Source organism: Podarcis vaucheri, assembly GCF_965113315.1.
Source record: "Podarcis vaucheri genome assembly, chromosome: 2".
Classification (NCBI taxonomy): domain Eukaryota; kingdom Metazoa; phylum Chordata; class Lepidosauria; order Squamata; family Lacertidae; genus Podarcis; species Podarcis vaucheri.
In genome coordinates, this window is record NC_138760.1 from 34234448 (window position 1) to 34255710 (window position 21263).

General features: G+C 45.6%; 1 protein-coding gene across 6 annotated transcripts in view; it reads left to right on the plus strand.

Moving 5' to 3' along the window:
• TBC1D16 (TBC1 domain family member 16) overlaps nucleotides 1-21263 on the plus strand; it is a 64723-nt gene that overhangs the window by 36957 nt on the left and 6503 nt on the right. For 4 of the 6 annotated variants that reach the window (XR_014216445.1, XM_082210939.1, XM_082210942.1 and 1 more), the window contains 4 exons: nucleotides 12208-12405; nucleotides 17527-17674; nucleotides 19825-19992; nucleotides 20648-20796. Coding sequence is in view for 5 of the 6 variants with exons in the window: in XM_082210939.1 (XP_082067065.1) it covers nucleotides 12208-12405; nucleotides 17527-17674; nucleotides 19825-19992; nucleotides 20648-20796 (663 nt within the window). In the remaining variant the exon portion in view is untranslated. The remainder of the gene's footprint in view (nucleotides 1-12207; nucleotides 12406-17526; nucleotides 17675-19824; nucleotides 19993-20647; nucleotides 20797-21263) is intronic. The other 2 variants (XM_082210940.1, XM_082210941.1) reach the window with 2 other exon arrangements.

Sequence of the window (21263 nt, forward strand, 5' to 3'; positions counted from 1 at the left end):
ATGATTTCAAACTGCTAAGTTGGCAGGAATTGGGACAAAGCAATGGGAGCTCCCTCCGTCATGCGGATTCGAACTGCTGGCCTTACGATCGGCAAGCCCAAGAGGCTCAGTGATTTAGACCACAGCACCACCACGTCCCTTACCCCAGTGTAGCACCCATGGACACCAGAGTGCCCCCTTGCTGCTCCTGACTTTTTTAACATTACATTTTTCAAAGGTATTTTTTTCCCTTTGACAGTGGCTGGTCGGGTGGGTTAGAGACAAAAAAAAAGAGAGGCTTATTTAAATCACTGTCTGATGTTCTGATGTCTGATGAATCACTGGGACATGTGGTGCTGCTACCCATGACATATTTCCCCTGGTCCAAAAAGGTTGGAGGAGTCTGGTGTATGGGCTATAGAAGGGAGGAAATTCTGGTGCAAAACCCAGTTCCATTGGAAAGGAGCAGTTCTTTTACAGCTACTACAGCAGCAGCCCCCAACCCTATTCCAGGATTGCTTCTTGCCCTTTTAGCAGTGGGGAAATGAGTAAAGCTTCCTGTCCTTCCTCCCACCCTGGAGGTGAAATTGACAACGGGTTTAACCAAGAACTCTACAGAAGAAGAGAGCAGGACAGGAGCAAAAGGGGATAGCGAAGCTTGATGGCAGAAAGGAAAGCAGGTGACAGAGAGAGGTAGGGTTTACACACAGTCAGTCACCAGCCCTATCACGGATTGCAGCCTCCAGACCACATGAGGCAGCAGCATTATATGAGTTTGTGCCTGAAAGGACTCTTCTGCAATTGCGATGAAAGCTCAAAAATAAATAAAATATACAGTTTTTAAGGGATGCGGGTGGTGCTGTGGGTTAAACCACATAGCCTAGGACTTGCCGATCAGAAGGGTGGCGGTTCGAATCCCCGCGACAGGGTGATCTCCCTTTGCTCGGTCCCTGCTCCTGCCCACCTAGCAGTTCGAAAGCACGTCAAAAGTGCAAGTAGATAAATAGGTACCGCTCCGGCAGGAAGGTAAATGGCATTTCCGTGCACTGCTCTGGTTCGCCAGAAGCGGCTTAGTCATGCTGGCCACATGACCCGGAAGCTGTACGCTGCCTCCCTCGGCTAATAAAGTGAGATGAGTGCCGCAACCCCAGAGTCATCCGCGACTGGACCTAACGGTCAGGGGTCCCTTTACCTTTACCTTTACAGTTTTTAAAGACTGGAGTGATGCTCATATAAGGACAGGGATGCAACAGTTCAGGAGAGGTGTCATTTGGGCTATTGTAAATCAATGGTTCCCATGCCGGATAAAAAGACTAGTGTGGTTTCTCGACCACCATTCAGTCTGGCCCCTTTGACGTTGCTGCTCCCCACCCCACCCTTTTAGTCTTGTAACTACCATCCATTGTGCATCTTTTTTCTCCCATGCTCATAGGAGCCCAACCTGCCCCTTGCAAGAGCAGGAATAGCTACCATGATGCCCTCTAGGGGTTGCAGACTCTCACCATTCCTGACCACTGGCCGTGCTGCTGGGAGTTGAGAGGGAACCATGTCCTGCCTTTCAGCCTTTTCAGTTGATGCCATTTCTTGCCGCTATCTTCTGATGGCTAAACCAGGTTTTAAGAACATGGACTGATGATGACCACCGTTCTTGTTTCTTCGATATTGGCATTCATCTAACCTTGCAGACAAATTGACAAAAGTTACTACGCAGCTACAAGACTTACTGGTCTGCTTGTCTTTCCCCCCCTTCCTTTTTTGCATACTCCTGCGAGCCGTTTTTGGCTCTTCCAACTTTAACAAGAAATTCCCTGCCTGGCTGCCTGGAGGCGATTCCTACTTGTTATAGGCAGAGTGGCTGTTTTTGCAAGCCAGCATTAATCCCAGCATTGATAGGCCATATGTTCTTCTGCGCTGCTTTACGATGAGCGCTTCATTGGCGGCTGCCTTAACAATGCACTTATTGCTAATATTTAACAAAGAGCATCCTTTCTTGTCCTACCTGCTCACTGCCTCGCTCTGTCTGTATTCTGTACTCTTTTGTTCAGAACAGAATTCTCTCTCTCTCTCTCCCTCTCTCTCCTTGCAGCTCATGCAGCGAAAATTGTCTGGCTTGGTTCCCTAATCCCAGCCCTTGAAATAACAATATTAAACACTCTTGGTAACCCTTCTGGTCAGCTCTCCCCATTCCTGCCCCCTCCCTGTATGTGGAATGTTATGCCATACTCCAGTGGGTTTTGAACAGCGGTGCCAATCTCTTTGGGTGGTGTTGGCTGGGCAAGTGTTGGAGTTCTCAGCAGAATATAGATTGGTGGGGGGGGGGGTGCTTTAATCTGCCAGGCAAAAAAAGGACCCTTTGAGATTCTCTGCTCATTGCTAATATGCTAAGAATCTGAGAACAAGAATCTTTAGGTGTTTCCAGTGACTTAGGTTTTTGTTTTTTTTTAAAGGCTTGATTGTAATTAGCATAATGAGTTCTGACTTTTATTTTTGCATGGATGGATAGGGAGGAGGGAGGCAGGGAAAGCGTTGCAAAATGACCCATTGATTCTTTTTTTTAAAAAAATAAAATAGAATAGAATAAACAAGGGTAAGAAAGCTCTCCTTTTCCAGGCTGGACCAGCTGGAAGGTAAACATTTCTCTTCATGCTGTGCTAAGAAATCACATTTTCCATCTCTAGGATTTGGGGGGGCGGGCGGGCGAGAGAAGTGTTACATTTCAATTGATTTATTAACAAGCTGAAGCCCAGGCGCAAAGGACCCCCCTCTTCTGTACAGAATGTAAAGACGTATCTTTTGGCTTTTGCAATACTTGCCTTGTTTTAAAAGGAAGGTCGGGTTCATGTCCACGCCTGCCTCTCAATGGTTAGCTGTGTTAAGCTGCAGAGGGGTGTGTGACTGTGTTTATTCATAAGTGTCAAACGACTAGACCTGTCACCGCTAAGCAACTGTAACAACAAAAATGTTGAGGAAAATCCTTTCCTTGGATTTACCGAAGCATGCCTCACCTGTTTAGCAAGTATGTATGTGTGTGTGTGCGTGTTTGTGTGTATAAAATCGGAGAGTGAGCGCACTTATATATGAATGTACAACTTGCATTTGACTGGCTAAAGCAGATTAAAGCACATGGATTATTTCGTAGCAAACTGCTAACAGCTTCTTCTTCTTCCTTTTGCCATTCCCATTTTAAATTAAGCTGTTTATCCTCTTTGCATCACTTATAGTAGCTAACAAACCTTTCTAGCGGAGTAATCGTTGACCATGCTTCTGTACCAGAAGCCTGAAAATATCAAGCTCTTTGTTGCTTAAATATATTGGAATATGTTGTATAGGTTAAAATATGCAAAGCAGGCGAAATTGCAACAGTTTCACTGGATGTCTCTTTTGGGCCAGTCACTGACTGGAATGTATATTGGGCTAGAGGGGCAACAAAACAAAAAACAACAACAAAACAACAACAAAAAAGAGGAGTGGGGAAATGTGCAAAATGGACACTTCCTGCCTGCTAATGTGCCATATGATCACCTCTGGCCTCTCTCTATTATTAGCAGACTGTATTTTAAGAATCATGGCTAATGAGGACATGAATTTTCGCTCTAAATTAAAAATTAGGAGGCCTATCAGAACTGGTGTAATATAAAAAGACTTTGTGTATTAACGGATTCCATGCTGTGCATAGCTGAACATTGGCCAGACAGATTCAGAGGAGTATCTAACCTCCACTTCAGGCACAGCCTGTGAAATTGCCCTGAAAGTGGTCTCTTTTCTCTCTTCCCTTCCTCTCCCTTTTAATATGTTGGAAATGAAATGGGGTTTTACAAAGGATCTCTCACTCACACACACAACTGTGTCCTTGTGTTGAGTCAGACCAGTAAGGGAGCTCCCCTTTAATGCCATGAGAGGGTTTCTAGAACCAGCTATGATCCTGACCTTTTCTATTTTATGGTTATTAAGCATTCCTCTAAAGGAGTATGGTGTACTAAACATGGGTCCGCTACACAACTGGGTATTTTCATCTTGGATCAAAATGCCAAACAAAATAACTTGTCTGCTCCACAAAAACTGAATCCCGTTTTGTGTGTGCACGCTCGCATGTGCACACATGCGCAATTTTGGATTCTCTGAGAGAAGAGTAAAGGTCTGATACGAAAGTTTCCCATATAGCATTAGCATGGATACTGAAAATGACTGACATTGCTGCAAGCATCACTCAAAAGGGCTTTTGTTTTCTATTTCCCCACTATTTGATGAGGAGCAGATGCCAGCACAGACAAAATATAAACAGTCTGGGCTTTGAATATCTCCGTAATCCATTTTTAAGAGAGGAATATCTGTTAACCGATAAACTCAGAAGAATTATTAGCTTATATATATATAGATTGCTGAATCCGCTACCTAACGTTGCATGGAAATTTCATGTAAGCATTGCTCCCCCCACCTTCCATCTTTTCCATTGTGCGTAGCTAGGCAAATTTGTCCGTAGCAGGAATGTTCCTAATGCAGTCCCTAGTGACCTTTGTGGCCATGATTGGCAGGCTGCTGTCAAGGTAGAACTTTTGCCTCAGTGGTGGGAAGGAGCAGAACAAATGCCAGAGGACAGCTCCAGCTCCCTTGGGGAACTGGGCTAAAAAGGTGAAAGAATCGCAATTACAGGAGGTTTTCTAGCACAGAAAGTTAATTAGCTACTTAAATAGCATTTAGTGGCACTTGCTAGGGGGAAATGGACACATAACAAAGGTCTGTGTGCATGTGCATGAGAGAGAGAAGGAGGGAGGGACCCATGCCAACATTCTAGCATTGGGGGCTACAACATTTCCAGAAGTCAGTCTTTCTCAAGAATAATGGGACGTACTTGGTTAGTGGAAGGAAAGGGAATTTAGACTTTGCTACAGTCCTGGACTGGACGCGGGTGGTGCTGTGGTCTAAACCACTGAGCCTCTTGGGCTTGCCGATCAAAAGGTCGGTGGTTCGAATCCCCGCGACGGGGTGAGCTCCCGTTGCTCGGTCCCTGCTCCTGCCAACCTAGCAGTTTGAAGGCACGTCAAAGTGCAAGTAGATAAATAGGTACCGCTCCGGCAGAAAGGTAAACGGCGTTTCCGTGCACTGCTCTGGTTTGCCAGAAGCGGCTTAGTTATGCTGGCCACATGACCTGGAAGCTGTATGCCGGCTCCCTCTACCACTAAAACGAGATGAGCGCCGCAACCCCAGAGTCGTCCGTGACTGGACCTAACGGTCAGGGGTCCCTTTACCTTTTACAGGCCTGGACAAACAAAAATTGAAGATGCAATCACATTCATTTTTATGTAAAGAATATTGCACTTAAGATAAAAGGATGTGCACAGTTTATCCTCAATCCCTACTCTCCACCTAGATTTTATATTAGAAGTTCTTTGAAGCAGGAGCTTGTGTTTTTGCTTAATCCGGAAAGTGGTGTATGCATGCTGGTGGGTACTATAGACATAAGTCTTTGAATTTGACATTCTGTCGCAGAGCTGTTGTCCTATTGCTGAATCTAGAGGGGTTTTTGCTGTTGTAGAAATATCTAACCCACTTTCAAAACAAAAATAAAACTGCAAAATGCAGCAGTCGGGTCCAGAATTTAAATTGTGGTTTTGGGTTTTTTTTAAAAAAAGTTTTCTTAAATTTTCACTTCAAGAAATTTCAATTTGAATTGTTGAACAGGTAAAGAAATCTAGGCCTGCATTTGGAGGTGGAGCTCTTAATATCATGGCTTGTTGCCTCATATGGCTGGTCAGCAGATCAGCATAGACAAAGAAGGAAGCCAAGATGTAGATGCTTTGATGAGCTTATTATTTGGTGTGACTGCTAACAGAAAGGCCCACAAGGCAAGGAGGCACAGAAGGAGCCCCTTGGAATTGGCTTAGTGTTTCAAAGCGGGCATGATACAGCACCACACACAATTACCCTGACTCCAGTGGAAGATTTGCCACTGGCTTCATTTCAAGCTTCACTAGATACTAGATTATGATTTTTAATTGCTCTGTTTAGACCCTGAGACTGAAAGCGAATCCTTTCATTCAGCTTTTGCTCTAGATCAGGGGTGGCCAGCTCCCAAGGGACTGCAATCTACTCACAGAATTAAAAACTGGCAGTGATATACCCCTTTTTTCGAGCTTTTTTTTAGGGAGGAGGAAACCCCCGATTATTGAAAATCCAAGCCTAAGCTCAAGGGAGAAAGGGGAACAGCCACTCAACAACAGATCGCTGCGGGGAAACAAACAGCCTCACTAAGTAAACTCCGTCTTCCGTTCTGCAGATTATGCAGCAATGGAGGCCGGGACGAGGGGGCAGGGCTGGAATTTATTTTACCAACACTAAGGAAAGGGATAACTGAAGAATTGATGCTTTTGAATTATGGTGCTGGAGGAGACTCTTGAGAGTCCCATGGACTGCAAGAAGATCAAACCTATCCATTCTGAAGGAAATCAGCCGTGAGTGCTCACTGGAAGGACAGATCCTGAAGCTGAGGCTCCAATACTTTGGCCACCTCATGAGAAGAGAAGACTCCTTGGAAAAGACCCTGATGTTGGGAAAGATGGAGGGCGCAAGGAGAAGGGGACGACAGAGGACGAGATGGTTGGACAGTGTTCTTGAAGCTACCAACATGAGTCTGACCAAACTGCGGGAGGCAGTGGAAGACAGGAGTGCCGGCATGCTCTGGTCCATGGGGTCACGAAGAGTCGGACACGACTAAATGACTAAACAACAAAGGAAAGGGACCCAGCAATCGACCGCCATCTACCAAAACCTCATGGGGATCTACCAGTAGATCACGATTGACCTGTTGGACATCCCTGCTCTAGATTGCTAAACCACATGGTTTTCCCTTATGCATGTAACGGGAAAATCAACAATGGCACATCTTTATCCATGGGTCTCTGTGTTAGGCACAGTACCACATAAACACAAAAAACTAGGTTGCAATGCCTGTTCTCATTGTACCCAGGCAGATACCTGTGGGAAACCCGCAAGCAGAACCCAAACACAAGAGCACTTGCCTCTCCTGTGGCTTCCAGCAGAACAAACAGAAATTATATATGAGTTATGTACACTTCTTTTAATGAGTTACCAACTACAGGAGCATTATGACCTGGTTAAAACCTAGATTACAACTGTTAAATTACACAACTCATTTTCATTGCCAATGTGGGAGTTGAATGCCCAATATGATATCTGGTTTTAGATGTAAATATAGGTCCCTGTGGTCAGTCCTCAGTCTAATTGGATATACTTGTAATTATGTCCTGCACCTTATTTTATAAGTGGGTGTTGTCAAATTAGTACGTTAATTATCATGTGATGATGTAAGCACTATGGTATAAGCATTGCCTAAACTAAAAGGAAACTGTATTCGCACCATCCTTTGAAGGAAATCTTGAGAGTCAACAGATACTTCCAAAGGGTCCTTGGCCAGCAAAGAAGAAAACATCTGAATGACTTACCAGCTACTTTGAATATGGAATCTTTGTAAACTGAGAAAGTTACCGTATTTTTCGCCCTATAGGACGCACCGTCCCATAAGGCGCACCTAGTTTTTTTTGGGGGGGAGTAAAGGGGAAAAAAATATTTCCCCCCCAGGCACAGGGCTGGGGCGGGGGAAGCTCGAGCTTCCCTCGACCCCAGCCCCCAAACAGGCAGCTCTCTGCAAGCTGTGGGAGCGCTCCCGCTGCTTGCTGAGAGGTGCGCGAAGCCTGGACACGCTGAGCTGAGCGCGCGCAGGCTTCAGCATGCAGGCAAGTCTCCGCAAGCAGCGGGAGCCCAGCGCTGGGCTCCCGCTGCTTGCGGAGAGGTGTGCGAAGCCTGGAGAGCGTGAAGGGTCGGTGCGCACCGACCCCTCTCGCTCTCCAGTCTTCAGCGAAAGCCTGCATTCGCCCCATAGAACGCACACACATTTCCCCTTCATTTTTGGAGGGGAAAAAGTGCATCCTATAGGGCAAAAAATACGGTAGTTTAATCGATGTAGCAGTGCAGACTAGTTTGGAGTGAGTGAACTGCCCCTATCTTCCATGGTCACTTTTTAATTTTTAATAATGTTCTTTGTTTTGGAAGGTAGTTGAACCCTAGCCTTGAAATACTTTTGGGGGAAATTCAGTACGTATCTCTCACCCCACTGCCCCCACTCCTCCTCACTCGTGGCACAAAAAGTGTTATAAATTTTGACTTCCCAACAGCTTCTTTTGAACTCTTTTGTTGGGCTCCCCAAGGAAGTAAGCTCTTCTCTTACCCTCACCTGTCTTCTTCAGTCTTTCTGACAAAAGGCAGATCGCCAGTTCTTCCATGGTTACCTAACAAAACAGGATTCTGGGCCTATTTTTTGCTTGTTTGGACCAAGTTAACTGCTCTTTCCAGTATGTGATCTGCTCAGTCTCGCAGCTGCTTTGGGAGTCAAGCTGGTGGTTTCCCCAGGGCATTCAGAATGAAATAAGATTTGAGTTTTAAGTTTCCAGAAATCTTGAGGACTTGTGGGTAGTGGATTTTAAAAAGATGGACCTGTGCAGGAACAGCTGTTACGCTATTTCCACTCCCCACCTAGCTAGTCGCTGAGCTGCTGTTCTGTGCCAGAATGTTCAACAGATGTGTTGATTTTGCTTCTGTCTGTTGCATAGTTTTGATAATAGGTGCAGTTTCTGTGAGACAGAAGTCATTTTGGAATAAGGAAAACCTCTTTTTTATGGGGCAGAAATGGTGGAGCTGAGGTGGGGGGTAACGGGGTGAGAGAGCTTGGGAGGCAGGAGACCCAAGAAACGGAGAGCCCAAACAGCTGTGAATTACTTATCTATGATCACTGAAGATGTGCAAATAAAAGAACTTAAAAGCAAATTTGGAGATGGTTAGAATATTTCTCTTTAAAGAATTAGCATGTACAGTGGTACCTCTGGTTGCGAGCAGGGATCCGTTCTGGAGCCCCGTTCGCAACCTGAAAGGAGCGCAACCTGCATCTGCGGACGTGCTGGTTGAGATTCGCTGCTTCTGCGCATGCGCGTGATGTCATTTTGCGTGTCTGCGCATGCACAAGTGGCGAAACCCGGAAGTAACCCTTTCTGGTACTTTCGGGTCGTCGCAGGATGCAACCTGAAAACATGCAACCTGAAGCAAACATAACATGAGGTATGACTGTATTTAAATTTGAAATGTGTTGGTTAGTAGATCATTGGGCTCTACTGTGTGTGTGTGTGTGTGTGTGTGTGTGTGTGTGAGAGAGAGAGAGAGAGAGAGAGAGAACACAGACAGAAAGACTGACTTCAAGCTGTATTGCTGAACTTGGTCTCTCCTGCACATCAAGGGAGGGGGCTCTGTTAACAATGGAGCCCTCAGCTTGGCTGTCTAGGGAATGTGCATTGGAATGCAATGACCCAAACCACTGGTGAATGCTAAAAATAAGGCTCTTCCAGTGGTCTAGTTCAGTCTGTGGCCCTGGTTTGGGGGGCACTGTTTTCAGGATAGGAAAGCATGCTGGTGGGGATGTTCCGCACAGGCATGCTGAGTGTGTGATTTCTTCAGCGTTCAGTGCCTACATTGTTCAATAAGCGGATTAGAAAACACTGCATAAAGTGGCTTTTCAGGGGGCTGCTTTTATACCTGCTCCTTGCCTTGTTTTGCAAACCATGATTTCACAGTAGAGCCCATTCAGGCTGTTCAAATGGATTGGCCTTTTCAAGATCTCAGAGGTCACAGTTTCAGATTCACTTGTTTCCCAGAGCACTGCTGTTTTTCTTGGGGCAGGAGGGAGGATGATTTCATAGGGGAGGGAAGGGGTTACTTTCTGAAATCCGGACCCTATTTGGGGGGCAATATATCTCCTGAGTTCAGTTGCTTAACATGCCGAAAAGCTTTGTCTTGTTGTCCCTAGTATTTTGTGGTTAAGCAGCTGTGCAGCCACTTTGTCTAAAAATGTGATGTGTGATGCTACCAGCTGAGCTTCTATGTGGTATCGAATTTTGCATTCCTGGAGTAAGGGTGCTGAAATCCTGTTCCTTGACTATTTGTTTGAGGGAAATGTGCCACGATAGAATCAGGGAGTTATTCTTACATTTGAAATGGTTCCTCTAAATGGTCTTCAAATTTGCATATATTTCAATTTGAGATGTGATGGGAAGTAGGTGGTTTTAGTCTGCAGAATGTATACATGCAGACTATGGAATTTCATTCTTGTTATTTCTGGAGAAATGTGGCTAATGTTACTACCAAACATTTCTCTGTGATTAAAGGACCTAAAGCCCTTTCCCTTACAAGGTTCTTTTTCTACCACAGAACAGCCAGTAGAATTATAGAATCGTAGAGTTGGGAGGGACCCTGAGTGTCATCTAGTCCAGCTCTCTGCAATGCAGGAATATGCAGCTGTCTCATACGGGGATCGAACCTGCAACCTTGGCATTATCAGCACCACGCTCTAACCAACTGAGCTATCCATGCTACTGTTTGTATGCTAGCCATTTGAGGAATATTTGTAGAAATAGAAGAGGCCTGCTTGGGAAGAGATTTTAGAGGAAAGGTCGCCAACCTCTTTGGGTCTGGGGGGCACTTTTGGAATTTGAGAAGGTTGCTACTGCCAAAGGTGTGGCTTAGCACTAAAAAGCTGCTGACTGCAAAAGAGCAGAAAAAGAAAAGAGATGGAAACATAAAATGTTTCAAATATGGAAAAAATCTGTTCAGGTGTTGATTTTGTTTTGTTTCTGGTTCACAAAAAAATGTTTGGAAAACTTTCTTCTTTTCTGGATACAGTTAAGTCTTGGTTGTTACGTTCCCCCTGTTGCTGGTTTGCTGCTGTAGAATAGAGCTGGAAAATAAAAGATAACTGAATGCAGAAATAATTTTGAATTACTACAGCCAGTCATACATGCACAGATACACACACAAACCATTCTTAATTCTGGCTGGCGAGTGTTGTTTTTTTTTAAAAAAATATCTTTAGGGAATGGAAAAGAATAGAATACAAATACAAGGAAAATACATCAAAAATGCATAAAATGAGCTTGACTCGTACTTGAACAATACTGGCTCATACTGGTATGATGTTTAAGGCTGACTATCATCTGCAAGCTTCTCAAAATTAGGGCTTTATGAGGAGAGAACAAGGATTATGCTTCTGCCTTTTCACTGTGCTGACTCTCCCCAAACAACTTTGGAACAATCCATGCTGTGAACCAGGCAGAGGTAAAGGTGATAACAGTGATGCCTTTAAAATGGGTCCCCCCAAAAAACAACAACAACAACAACAAAATTGGAACAATCAGGAAAAAGGTGGTGATAATAATGACAACGACAACAAAATGTCTTTGGTAACAGGTCTGGATCTCTGCATAAAACTTCAGGGTTCCATTGATAGGGTGAATATTGCAGTATTGAGCTAAATAGACCAGTGGCCTGGTTCTGCATAAGGCAGCTTGCTACATTCACATGTTCACGCGACAGACTGACACTGATGTAGAAAGTGCTTAATGGTCTTTTTCTTTGCCCTGCGAGCGAGGCTGCTGCATCTGTTTTACAAACTGGAAGCTGTGGTCGAGAGAGGGTCAGTGCCCAGCCACCCAGTGGGTCTGACAGAAATGGAACTGGTGGTTTCCCCAAGTCCTTTCACAGCACAGGAGCCACAAGCCTTTTAGCTGCTTCCACTTTGGCCAGCATGCTTGAAACATTGCTTGCTTCTCTCTTTTTTTAAATATTGTCCTCTCAGCATTGTTGCACTTTGAGGAAACCTACCTGCTCTGCTCACCAGCCCTATCTGGGAATCAAGCACAGACATTGGTTTGAAGCTGGTGTTGGCCAACCAGTGTTGCCTGTTGGGAATTCATAAACGTGCTGAAGTGAGAATGAGACATTAGGGTTACTGACTTGAAAAAACATGCACACAAATTTGGACTTTTCTCTAATGCCACTTTGCAACTTGGGGAATGCTGTGCCTTCTGATTACGTGAAGCTTAATGAAAAGAGTTGGGTTTTTTATTTTATACTTCCAGCTTTCTTTTTCTTTTGCTCAGAGCGTTTTATTCTTGCAGCAATGGATAAAGGTTAGACTGAGTTGATGGCTTGCCCAATACCACAGAGTGAGCTTCATAGCTAAGTGGGGTTGAGTCTGTTTCCCACATCAAAATCAAGCCCTCTAGCTCCTATACCGCACTGGCTCTTGCAGTTAGTAATTTTCAGGTAATTTTTCCTGCCTTCTTCCTTCCTTTCTTCCTCTTTTGGTGCCACTCTCTCATGGTGGTGTAGCGAACCGTGCAAAAGCCACATGACTCGCTCAGTCAGCTCCAATTCAAGCCTTGATCCCAACTCCCAGTTCCAAGAGAATAACGTTCAAGTACAGACCTCCCGGTGGGATGAGCAGCAGAAGGTGTTTGCCTTGGAACAGATCTGTGGTGTCTTCAGAGTCGACCTGGGACAGATGCGGTCTCTTCGCCTGTTTTTCAGGTAGGATAATTCCTTTGGAGATGGTCTGACATGCCTTCCCTTGCCCTGTTACCTAGGAGAGTGACATGGCAGCAGGACCAGGGTGAATTTCCATCTTTCATTGTTCTCTGAGTGGAAGCCCACCTAGGGAGTTCTAATGGTATCAGGTGTTCTTTGTGAATGGTGGAGTGCTCCTCTGCGTCCGTCTTTCAGACAACAGATTACCTGTACATCCTCTATGCATTCTGAACCAGTGAGCCAAGACTTACTGTCTCTATTTCTTCCCACTCGCACCACCTTTTTTGTGAGGGGATTTTACTGGGCTGGCAAAAATATATAATGTGGTGATTTAGTAGTAGGCCAGATTCTATATATCCATTGTTTCCTGCTTGGCAGGGGATTGGACTCGATGGCCCTTGTGGTCTCTTCCAACTCTATGATTCTATGATTCATACAAGTGGCTCTTCCTACCCAGCTTGGAATCCATAACTTGCATAAAACTTGGCTTCCTGAGGCTGGGGCTACACATTACCTCAGCAAACATGGATGTCTGCCAAGGTAATATGTAATTCTAGCCTGGGAATTTGCTTCTGTTCCAATTTTCCCCCTCCACCTCCACAGTGGTACCTCGGTTTAAGAACAGCCCTGTTTATGAACTATTTGGTTTACGAACTCTGCAAAACTGGAAGTAGTGTCCCGGTTTGCGAACTTTACCTCAGTCTAAGAGCGGAAGCCGAACGATGGAAGGGCACCGGTGGCAGGAGGCCTCATTAGGGAAAGCGCGCCTCGGTTTAAGAATGGTTTCGGTTTAAGAGTGGACTTCCAGAACGGATTAAGTTCGTAAACTGAGGTACCACTGTACCATGGTTTCAAAGGAAAGGTTTAAAATGTGAGGCAGTGAAGGTATTATGAAACTGTTGCCACATGCCATTTTCTTGTGACACAAACTGCCTGAACGAACATAGTCTTTCAGGCTGGCTGAAGGTTACACACCACTCTTTCTCTTCATGCTCAGGTAGCTGTGGAGCCCTGGGAGAACATAGCTGTTAGGGAAGTTGCCTGAGCTTATGGAAACCTACCTTTTCCATCCTGATCTGTTCAGACTCTCCAGGCTACCTAAGAGAGCCTGAAGCATTTTGGAGCATGAACCCAGAAGGAAACTCCTTTTGTTAATGGGTTAGCTGCAGTTTCTTAAACCCCAAGGCAAAACGCATTGAGTAACTTGAGGAAATAATTGTTTTACACTGAAAGGAGGAAGGTAGCCTTAGCCAATATTTGAAACTCCCATTGTTCTAGGCACATTTTGTGACAGGGAATTTCATTAGACGAGCTGTTTCTGAGCTCTGGGCGCAGTACTGCGCCTAAGATTTCAGAAAAAAAACTGCAGAGTGGAAGAAAAGGAGGACCCTTTTCTGCCTCCCCACTTCCCGCTACTCTCTGAAGACTGGAGAAGAGACTCTCTTAAGAATATTAGGGGGGTGGGCAGGGGAAGGACTAGACCAGGCATGGCCAAACTTGGCCCTCCAGCTGTTTTGGGACTACAACTCCCATCATCCCTAGCTAACAGGACCAGTGGTCAGGGATGATGGGAATTGTAGTCCCAAAACATCTGGAGGGCCAAGTTTGGCCATGCCTGGTCTAGACCATGTGAAAAATGAACATAATGTTTTAGCTGCAGTTCATTCATTTTCAGCTTTGCATTCTGGTTATAAAAAAGCGTGCCTAGACATTCCGTTGTTGCACCCGTAACTAGGATTAAGGTGTGCCATTTAGCTCCTAGCTTTCATACCTCAGTTTCTAACATTGGCCTTAGCATAGGAAATAAATGAAAGGTGAAAACAAACACACACACAAAAAAAGGAAACTGCCTTACACCTAATCAGATCATTGGCTCACCCCACCTGATGATGTCTGCGGTGATTGGAAGCAACCCTCCAGGGTTTTGGGGATTCTTTCCTAGACATAGGGGGATACGCCAGGGGTTGAACCTGAGACCTTTTTTATGCAAATCGCATGCTCTACCTCTAGACCTTTAATGGGTATAGTATAGTATAGAATAGTATAGGTGAAAATTGACACTGGATTATGGGACATAAATATGGGCATGCACCTACTTTATACACCAGTTGGAAATCTTGGAACTTGCTCTGTTTATGGTATCTGAAATGTACGTCCGTACAGTCCTGTTCATTCAATGTAAATTCATGAAAAGGAGCTTCCTTCCCAGTGGCAAAGAGCAGTGCGATGGAGCCTGGCCTTTAAGCCCTTGCCTAAGCCTCTGCATGCCTTTTTACGGCATATTTGTTCATAGCGCTTCAGCAACCAAGGCCTCTGGAAGTAACTCAAACCACTTCCCAAAGCAGCAGCACTCGCCATAGTGTTTTGAACCCACTTACAGAATCCCGCTGAAAATGTATTTAAAGTTTAAAGTGTGTGGTTTTGCACCGAATTGTTGCAGTAAGGTGTTTATGACATTGGCACCCCAGATGAGCGGTATGTATGGGATTATCCCATTTTCTTCTCACAGATAAGTGTGTAAGGTAGCATTAGATAGTGACTAAACCAGGCTCACTCAGAGACCTCGTGGGCATGTTAACACTAAGCCAAACCGTGTGTCCCACTGCGTTTGAGGCACTCCCTTGGCCTTACACCAGGCATAGGGAACCTGTGGCCCTCCAGATATTGTTGGACTCACAACTGCCCAGCCCCAACCCCAGCCGGCATGGCACAAGGTTGAGGGCAATGAAAATGTCAGTCGAACAACATTTGGACAGCCACAGGTTCCTCACTCCTGCTTACATCCTATTTTGTATATTCTGTAGCTCACTCACTAAATTGCCTCTTTGCACATCCTCTTTCCTCTTTGGTTCTGATTTTTAGGGCCTGTAACTGTTGAGAGCGTAGGGTTTTCTAGGGTCTTTGCTGTGTAAACAGGAAGTATGCACTTCTTCTATTCCATAAAATTCAGCTCCTTTTCAGGCTACCAAGTGGGATGGGGGTGGGGAACAAGAGGAAGTCTCTTCATTTAGAACGGGGAGAGCTGAAGGGCTATGGCTAATTATCCTATTAATCACAGGTAAATTAACAGGATTTGCATATAATTTTCATAAACATGACAGCTGTTACACTTATACAGCATTTATTTATTTATATAAGTTTTTCCTTTTTAAAAAAGATAAATAAAATCCTGCCTTTATAGCGGGTACACATCATTCCAAGGGAGATTTTCAACAAATGTGTCAAAATTTAACAATGAAACCCCCAATAACATTGCGACATACAGTCAGATACAACATGAGGGTTATTTTTCTGCTGTTGCTGCCCACAAATACAAAGTTGAAATAAATAAATAAAATTCCAGTAGCACCTTAGAGACCAACTAAGTTTGTTCTGGGTATAAGCTTTCAGTATCTTTTTTATTTATTTCGACTGTGTCAGACCAACACAGCTGCCTATCTGAATCCACAAATACACAGATAGCTAGATACAGTGGTCCCTTGGTTCTCGAACTTAATCCCTTCCGGGAGTCTGTTCGACTCCTGAAACCGTTCGAAAACCAAGGCGCAGCTTCCGATTAGCTGCAGGAGCTTCTTGCACTCAAGCGGAAGCCTCATCGGACGTTTGGCTTCCGAAAAACGTTCGCAAACCGGAACACTTACTTCCAGGTTTGCAGCATTCGGGAGCCAATTTGTTTGACAACTAAGCCGTTCAAGAACCAAGGTACCACTGTATCTGAAATGTGTATTGATCTATGGAACAACGTTGACATGAAGCGATGAAAGGTTGGAAGCCCTTGACAAGCTAGCTTTGTTTGTTTCCTCCATTTCAGTCCTTGAGCTGCCTCTGTTATTTAGCTCCTGTTTTTGGTTTTTACAGTTCCAAGTGGTGTATGAATAACAATGAGGACTAGAGGACATGGAGTTACAAAGGAAAGCTGGGGTTCTTGGTTGTGGGGGAGGGTTATATTATTTATTATAACACATTCAGTGTTTTATGGATGTGTGAGAAAGACGGAGAGAAAGAGGGCTTTGTGCCTGTCTGGTGAGTGTGTGTTGTTTATTTGGGGAATGTGTTGAGTGTGTGGTCTGCACGTGCAGGATATTTTTGTGTGTATGTATATACATTGGCCATACACACTGGTGGCATGTGGCTGAGCATCCCTTGGGCTGAAAAAGGTTAGCCACTGCTGATTAACGCCATGAGTCCTGGAGTTCATTTGAGAAGCAAACTGGTCTTGGCAGCCGACTCCTTTGCCCAGGCCCTTAGGATCTACTGGCTGTGGGGCGGGGAGCACTGTTCCACCTGATACTGCTTTTGTTTGTACAGTGCCTAGCATACCAGGACTCTGGTTGATTACCATAAACAACTTGGTAAGTACTGCCAGATGTAAGCAAAAAAACCCCCCAAACCCACCCCAACCTTTTTTGGGTACCGAGAAAAGTGCAGTGTTCTCTGCACTGTGAGACCTCACAAGCGCCAATTGGGCCATGAAAGCTCATAATCAGAGCAGTGTGTGCTCTGCAGGGGGCGAAATGAAAATGAAAAGCAACCTCTACACCCGGGGTGGGGGGGAGGAGAGGGGGGAAGCAAAGTATGTGCTCAGAATATATTATGCAAACTAAGGTCAGATGATTTGCATAATTCATTTTGATTGCAGTTTGGAGTTTTCAGAGAACTTGCCATTTCAGTCCTTGCAGATACATTCTATGGGGAAGGGGGGTAGGGAACGAGAGAGAGAGAGAGAGAGAGAGAGAGAGAGAGTGCAAGGGAGGAGGAAGGAATTGGGATGCTTGAAGCTTGGGAAATGATGTAGAAAAAGATGGCTGTCGATGCAAGGCACAGACTTCTGATTCCTGGAAACGCTCCCTAAATTGGTTTGGTTTTGAGTCTTAAGAAAGCATATCCTTCAATGAGAGGTGCCTAAACCACATTAGATTGTGTAGTGCGGTTCACATTTCTTTGGAAGGGTGCTGTATATATTCTCAGCCCAGCCATGCAACATGCACGCAGGACTCACAAATGTTGTTTGCGCTATCTGTATTTGAACAACGTCCCACCCCCTAGATGTTCCGACCAGTAAACTGTGCTCTTAACTACATATTCCCTCTTTCCTTTCCCGGTCCCTCCACCATTTTACTTCAGTGATGAGGCATGCACCAGTGGGCAGCTGGTTGTTGCCAGCAGGGAAAGTCAGTACAAGATTTTCCACTTCCACCACGGCGGCCTGGATAAACTTTCCGAAGTGTTTCAGCAATGGAAATACTGCACAGAGACCCATCTCAAAGACCAGGTAAGCTGTAAAGTCTAGAGTAGACCTGGGGAGCCTCCACACACCCTCTCCACCCCTAGCAGATGTGGTCTGTGGATTTCTAGCTAGAAACGAAGAAATGTGAGCAGCATCTCTTCTTGTTTCTGACATGTCTGGAAAAGTGGTGGCAAGTGCCCTGGAAGGCTCAGAGGCCAAAGCCTTGGGCAACCTGGGTCCAGAATACCTTATATCACTCTGGAGGAGGGAGGTTAGTTGTGCCCCTGTGCTACAGAGGCCCAATTGGCCGCATCCAGAAGTCAAGCATTCAGTGCTGCCAGTGTATGCTGTGGGTCACTCTTCTGGCAGAGACTCAGAAGGCAGCCTTCCTTTTTATATCAGGCGTCTCCTGAAGATATTTTGTGTGTGTGTGTGCTGACAGGTTAAAAAAAGAAGAAGATCGAGAAGATTATTTTGTACTGCCTTTACAGGCTTTTGTATGTTGCTGATGTTTTCTGGGAGGGCAGTTTATAAATATTATTATAAGTGAATGAATGAGTAACAGAGCCAACCAATTCTAGTTTTATCCCCTTCCTCCTCCCCCTCGACTGGTTGAAAGTAAGAAGGCAAGGCAAGTAAGGGCTGGCTGGCTGGCTGAGAGCCAATGTGGTGTAGTGGTTAAGAGCGGTGGACTCGTAATCTGGTGAACTGGGTTCGCTTCCCCGCTCCTCCACATGCAGCTGCTGGGTGACCTTGGGCCAGTCACACTTCTCTGAAGTCTCTCAGCCCCACTCACCTCGCAGAGTGTTTGTTGTGGGGGAGGAAGGGGAAAGGAGATTGTTAGCCGCTTTGAGACTTCCTAGGGTAGTGATAAAGCGGGATATCAAATCCAAACTCTTCTTCTGAGGATGGTGGGGCTGTGCCCCATTCTTGCTGGCAGGCCAGCTTCCCTGCTTGTCTGAAGAGCTGCCAGGGGTTTGTAGACACTGGTGATGCACTTCCCTTGGTTTGTTCTTTCTCTTGCTGGAGAAGGGGGCCATCCAAAGTATTTGTTTAATCCAATATTGGGGATTAACGAGGAGCAGGCTTACGTAGGTTATGTAAGCTCCTGGCAAGGTGACACTACATTGGGTTAAGAAATTTTAGCCAAACAGGAGTTTCAAATAATGGAGGATTTGCTTTATTGGGCAGAGTGTTCACCTTTATAAACCTCTTCTGCAACTAGAAGATTTGGGCCTCGTTTCATTTCCTTTGCTTCTTGTGGCCTGCGGCAGCCTTATGAAATAGGCCAGCTGTTTATATAAATGGTGAAGCCACAGATCTAATTCTCTCAGGGTTCTCTTCTGTGTGTTATGTGTCCGGTATGAGCACAGGGTGAGTCCACAGATTGGGTGGAATCTGAACTCCAGTCCAGGATGCAGCAAGTGTCCTGACTTGTCCATCCTGTCTCTGCAATTAGGTTTGTGCTGAGTGTTCAGTCTATGACTTCTAGCCGTCTGTATTCAAATGATGTTTTGACAAGGCCTATTGGCATATCTTGCTTCATTCTGCACAAAGGCCTTGCAAAGGCCGTAATTATATGTTTAAAGATACTAGAGATGCTTGTTAGAAACAGTGATTTCTACATTCCCTTCCTTCTCCCCAGCCCCCCTCCCCACTTCTTCCCCTGCTGCTTTCCCCTCATTATAGTACCACGGGGGCTTCCATCTGTGTTGAGTAACCTTTTGATTTTTAAATTAAATGTCAGCTGCAGTTTTCACCCAGGAATGGCAAGCGTCCTCGGAGAGCCTGGCACCGCTGCCTTCTCTCCTTCGTAACAGCAGCCCTTTTGTATGTGGCCAATCAGATGTAATTTATTGCGTGCATTCCTGGGCAGGCTCATGATATTGCTGCAAGCCGTGTTAGCTCTGATCTTGGGCAGGGGAGGGTGGGAAAGGCAGCCAGCCGAACCAAGCAGTACGTCATGTCGCTCTGATCCTTAATTACTCCCAATTACACTTGCTGGCTTGGGCCGGAAGTCTCCCCAAACTTCCAAGGCTTTGCCGCCCTCCCAGGACAGTCTCTCTCCAGACAAAAATCATCTTCTTTTTCCGCTGTGGCGACCTGGATATAAGATGCCCAAGCCATGGGAATGGGAGGTCAGGCTCCTGCAGCTATTGCTCTAGCCCTCTGCCCTGGTTTTGTCTCCCAATTAGCAGCTCACTGACGTGAAGACCTGCATGCAGTTCTCCATCCGAAGGCCCAAGCTGCCCTCCTCGGAGACCCATCCCGAGGAGAACGCTTACAAGCGCCTGGATGTCTCTGCGTGGCTCCATCATCTAAATGAGGCTGGGCAGGTAGAAGAAGAGTACAAGCTGAGGAAGGTGAGGGAGAAGACACAGTGGCATGTTTTGCTCTGCTGGTTCCAAGAGAAGAAAGGTCTCCCAAGTGGAGCGTGGAGCAGTTGTGCTTATTGGGCCTCCAGGAACCTTTGCACGTCTTCCCAGCCTTTGGCAACGGGGAGGCTGCACCTGTCAGCTCCCTGCAGGCTAACGTAGCAACTCTCTGGATCTCTGGTTTGTTGCTGCATTGATTGCCCAGCAGTTTGGGACATGAAGACCAGTGAGCATTTCTAGGGGTGCTTGCACAGTATGTGAAGGCCTATAAAAGCAATTGAGACTGTCTGGCTTTAAAATAATTAAGGGCTTTGGGGTGGGGGAGGCGGTATGTGAGTCTGGGTCCAAGTGTGAAGTTTCCAAGATTGGGGATTAAGCAGTGACGTGAGAATGATGTGTTAATTGTATAGCCTCTCCAGGGGGGTTATTGACATTGAAATGAGTTTGATTTGTGTCTCCCCTGGGAAAAGGGGGGGGCTCTGCTTTCCCTCTAAACATGTGCAGATTGTGGGGCTCCTGAATCTCAAGGCGTCACTTGTCAGAGGAGGAGAGCAAAAGAGGTCCAGTTTCAGAAACTGTGGCATTTTCCTCTGTTGCAACCTCTTTATCATTTCCCCTCTGCCCTCCCTCCCTTCCTCCCCAGGCTATTTTCTTTGGTGGGATCGATGTCTCCATCCGTGGTGAGGTCTGGCCTTTCTTGTTGCGCTACTACAGCTATGAATCCACTTCAGAGGAGAGGGAGGCGCTCCGAGTGCAGAAGAGAGAGGAATACTTTGAGATCCAGCAGAAAAGGTAATGAGGGGTGGCAGTGGCTCCAACTCCAGACTTTCAAGGTTTACATGTTTTCTTTCTTTCTTTCTTTCTTTCTTTCTTTCTTTCTTTCTTTCTTTTAATTACTTTTATAAATGCTGAAGTACTTTGTTCTGTAAACCTCAATCCTAAACCCCAGATCTGCTGCGTGGAGGGTTAGTGTCGGGAGGGTGAGGGAGTCAGCACATCACATTTTCCTGCAAGTGTAAGGATTTTAGTCCTTCTGCCCTTCAGGGGAATGGAGGGGACTTTGAATCCAGCAGGTCCATACCCAGTTTTGTGTGTGTGTGTGTGTGTGAGAGAGAGAGAGAGAGAGAGAGAGAGAGAGATGCCTCTTTCTCCCTACCCTCCCTCCCTCAGCCATTCTTCTTTTAAATACTCCCTCCCCTGGCAATTGAAACAATGAAGGGGGAATTAACTATCCCCAGAAAATGAACCTTCACAGTAGG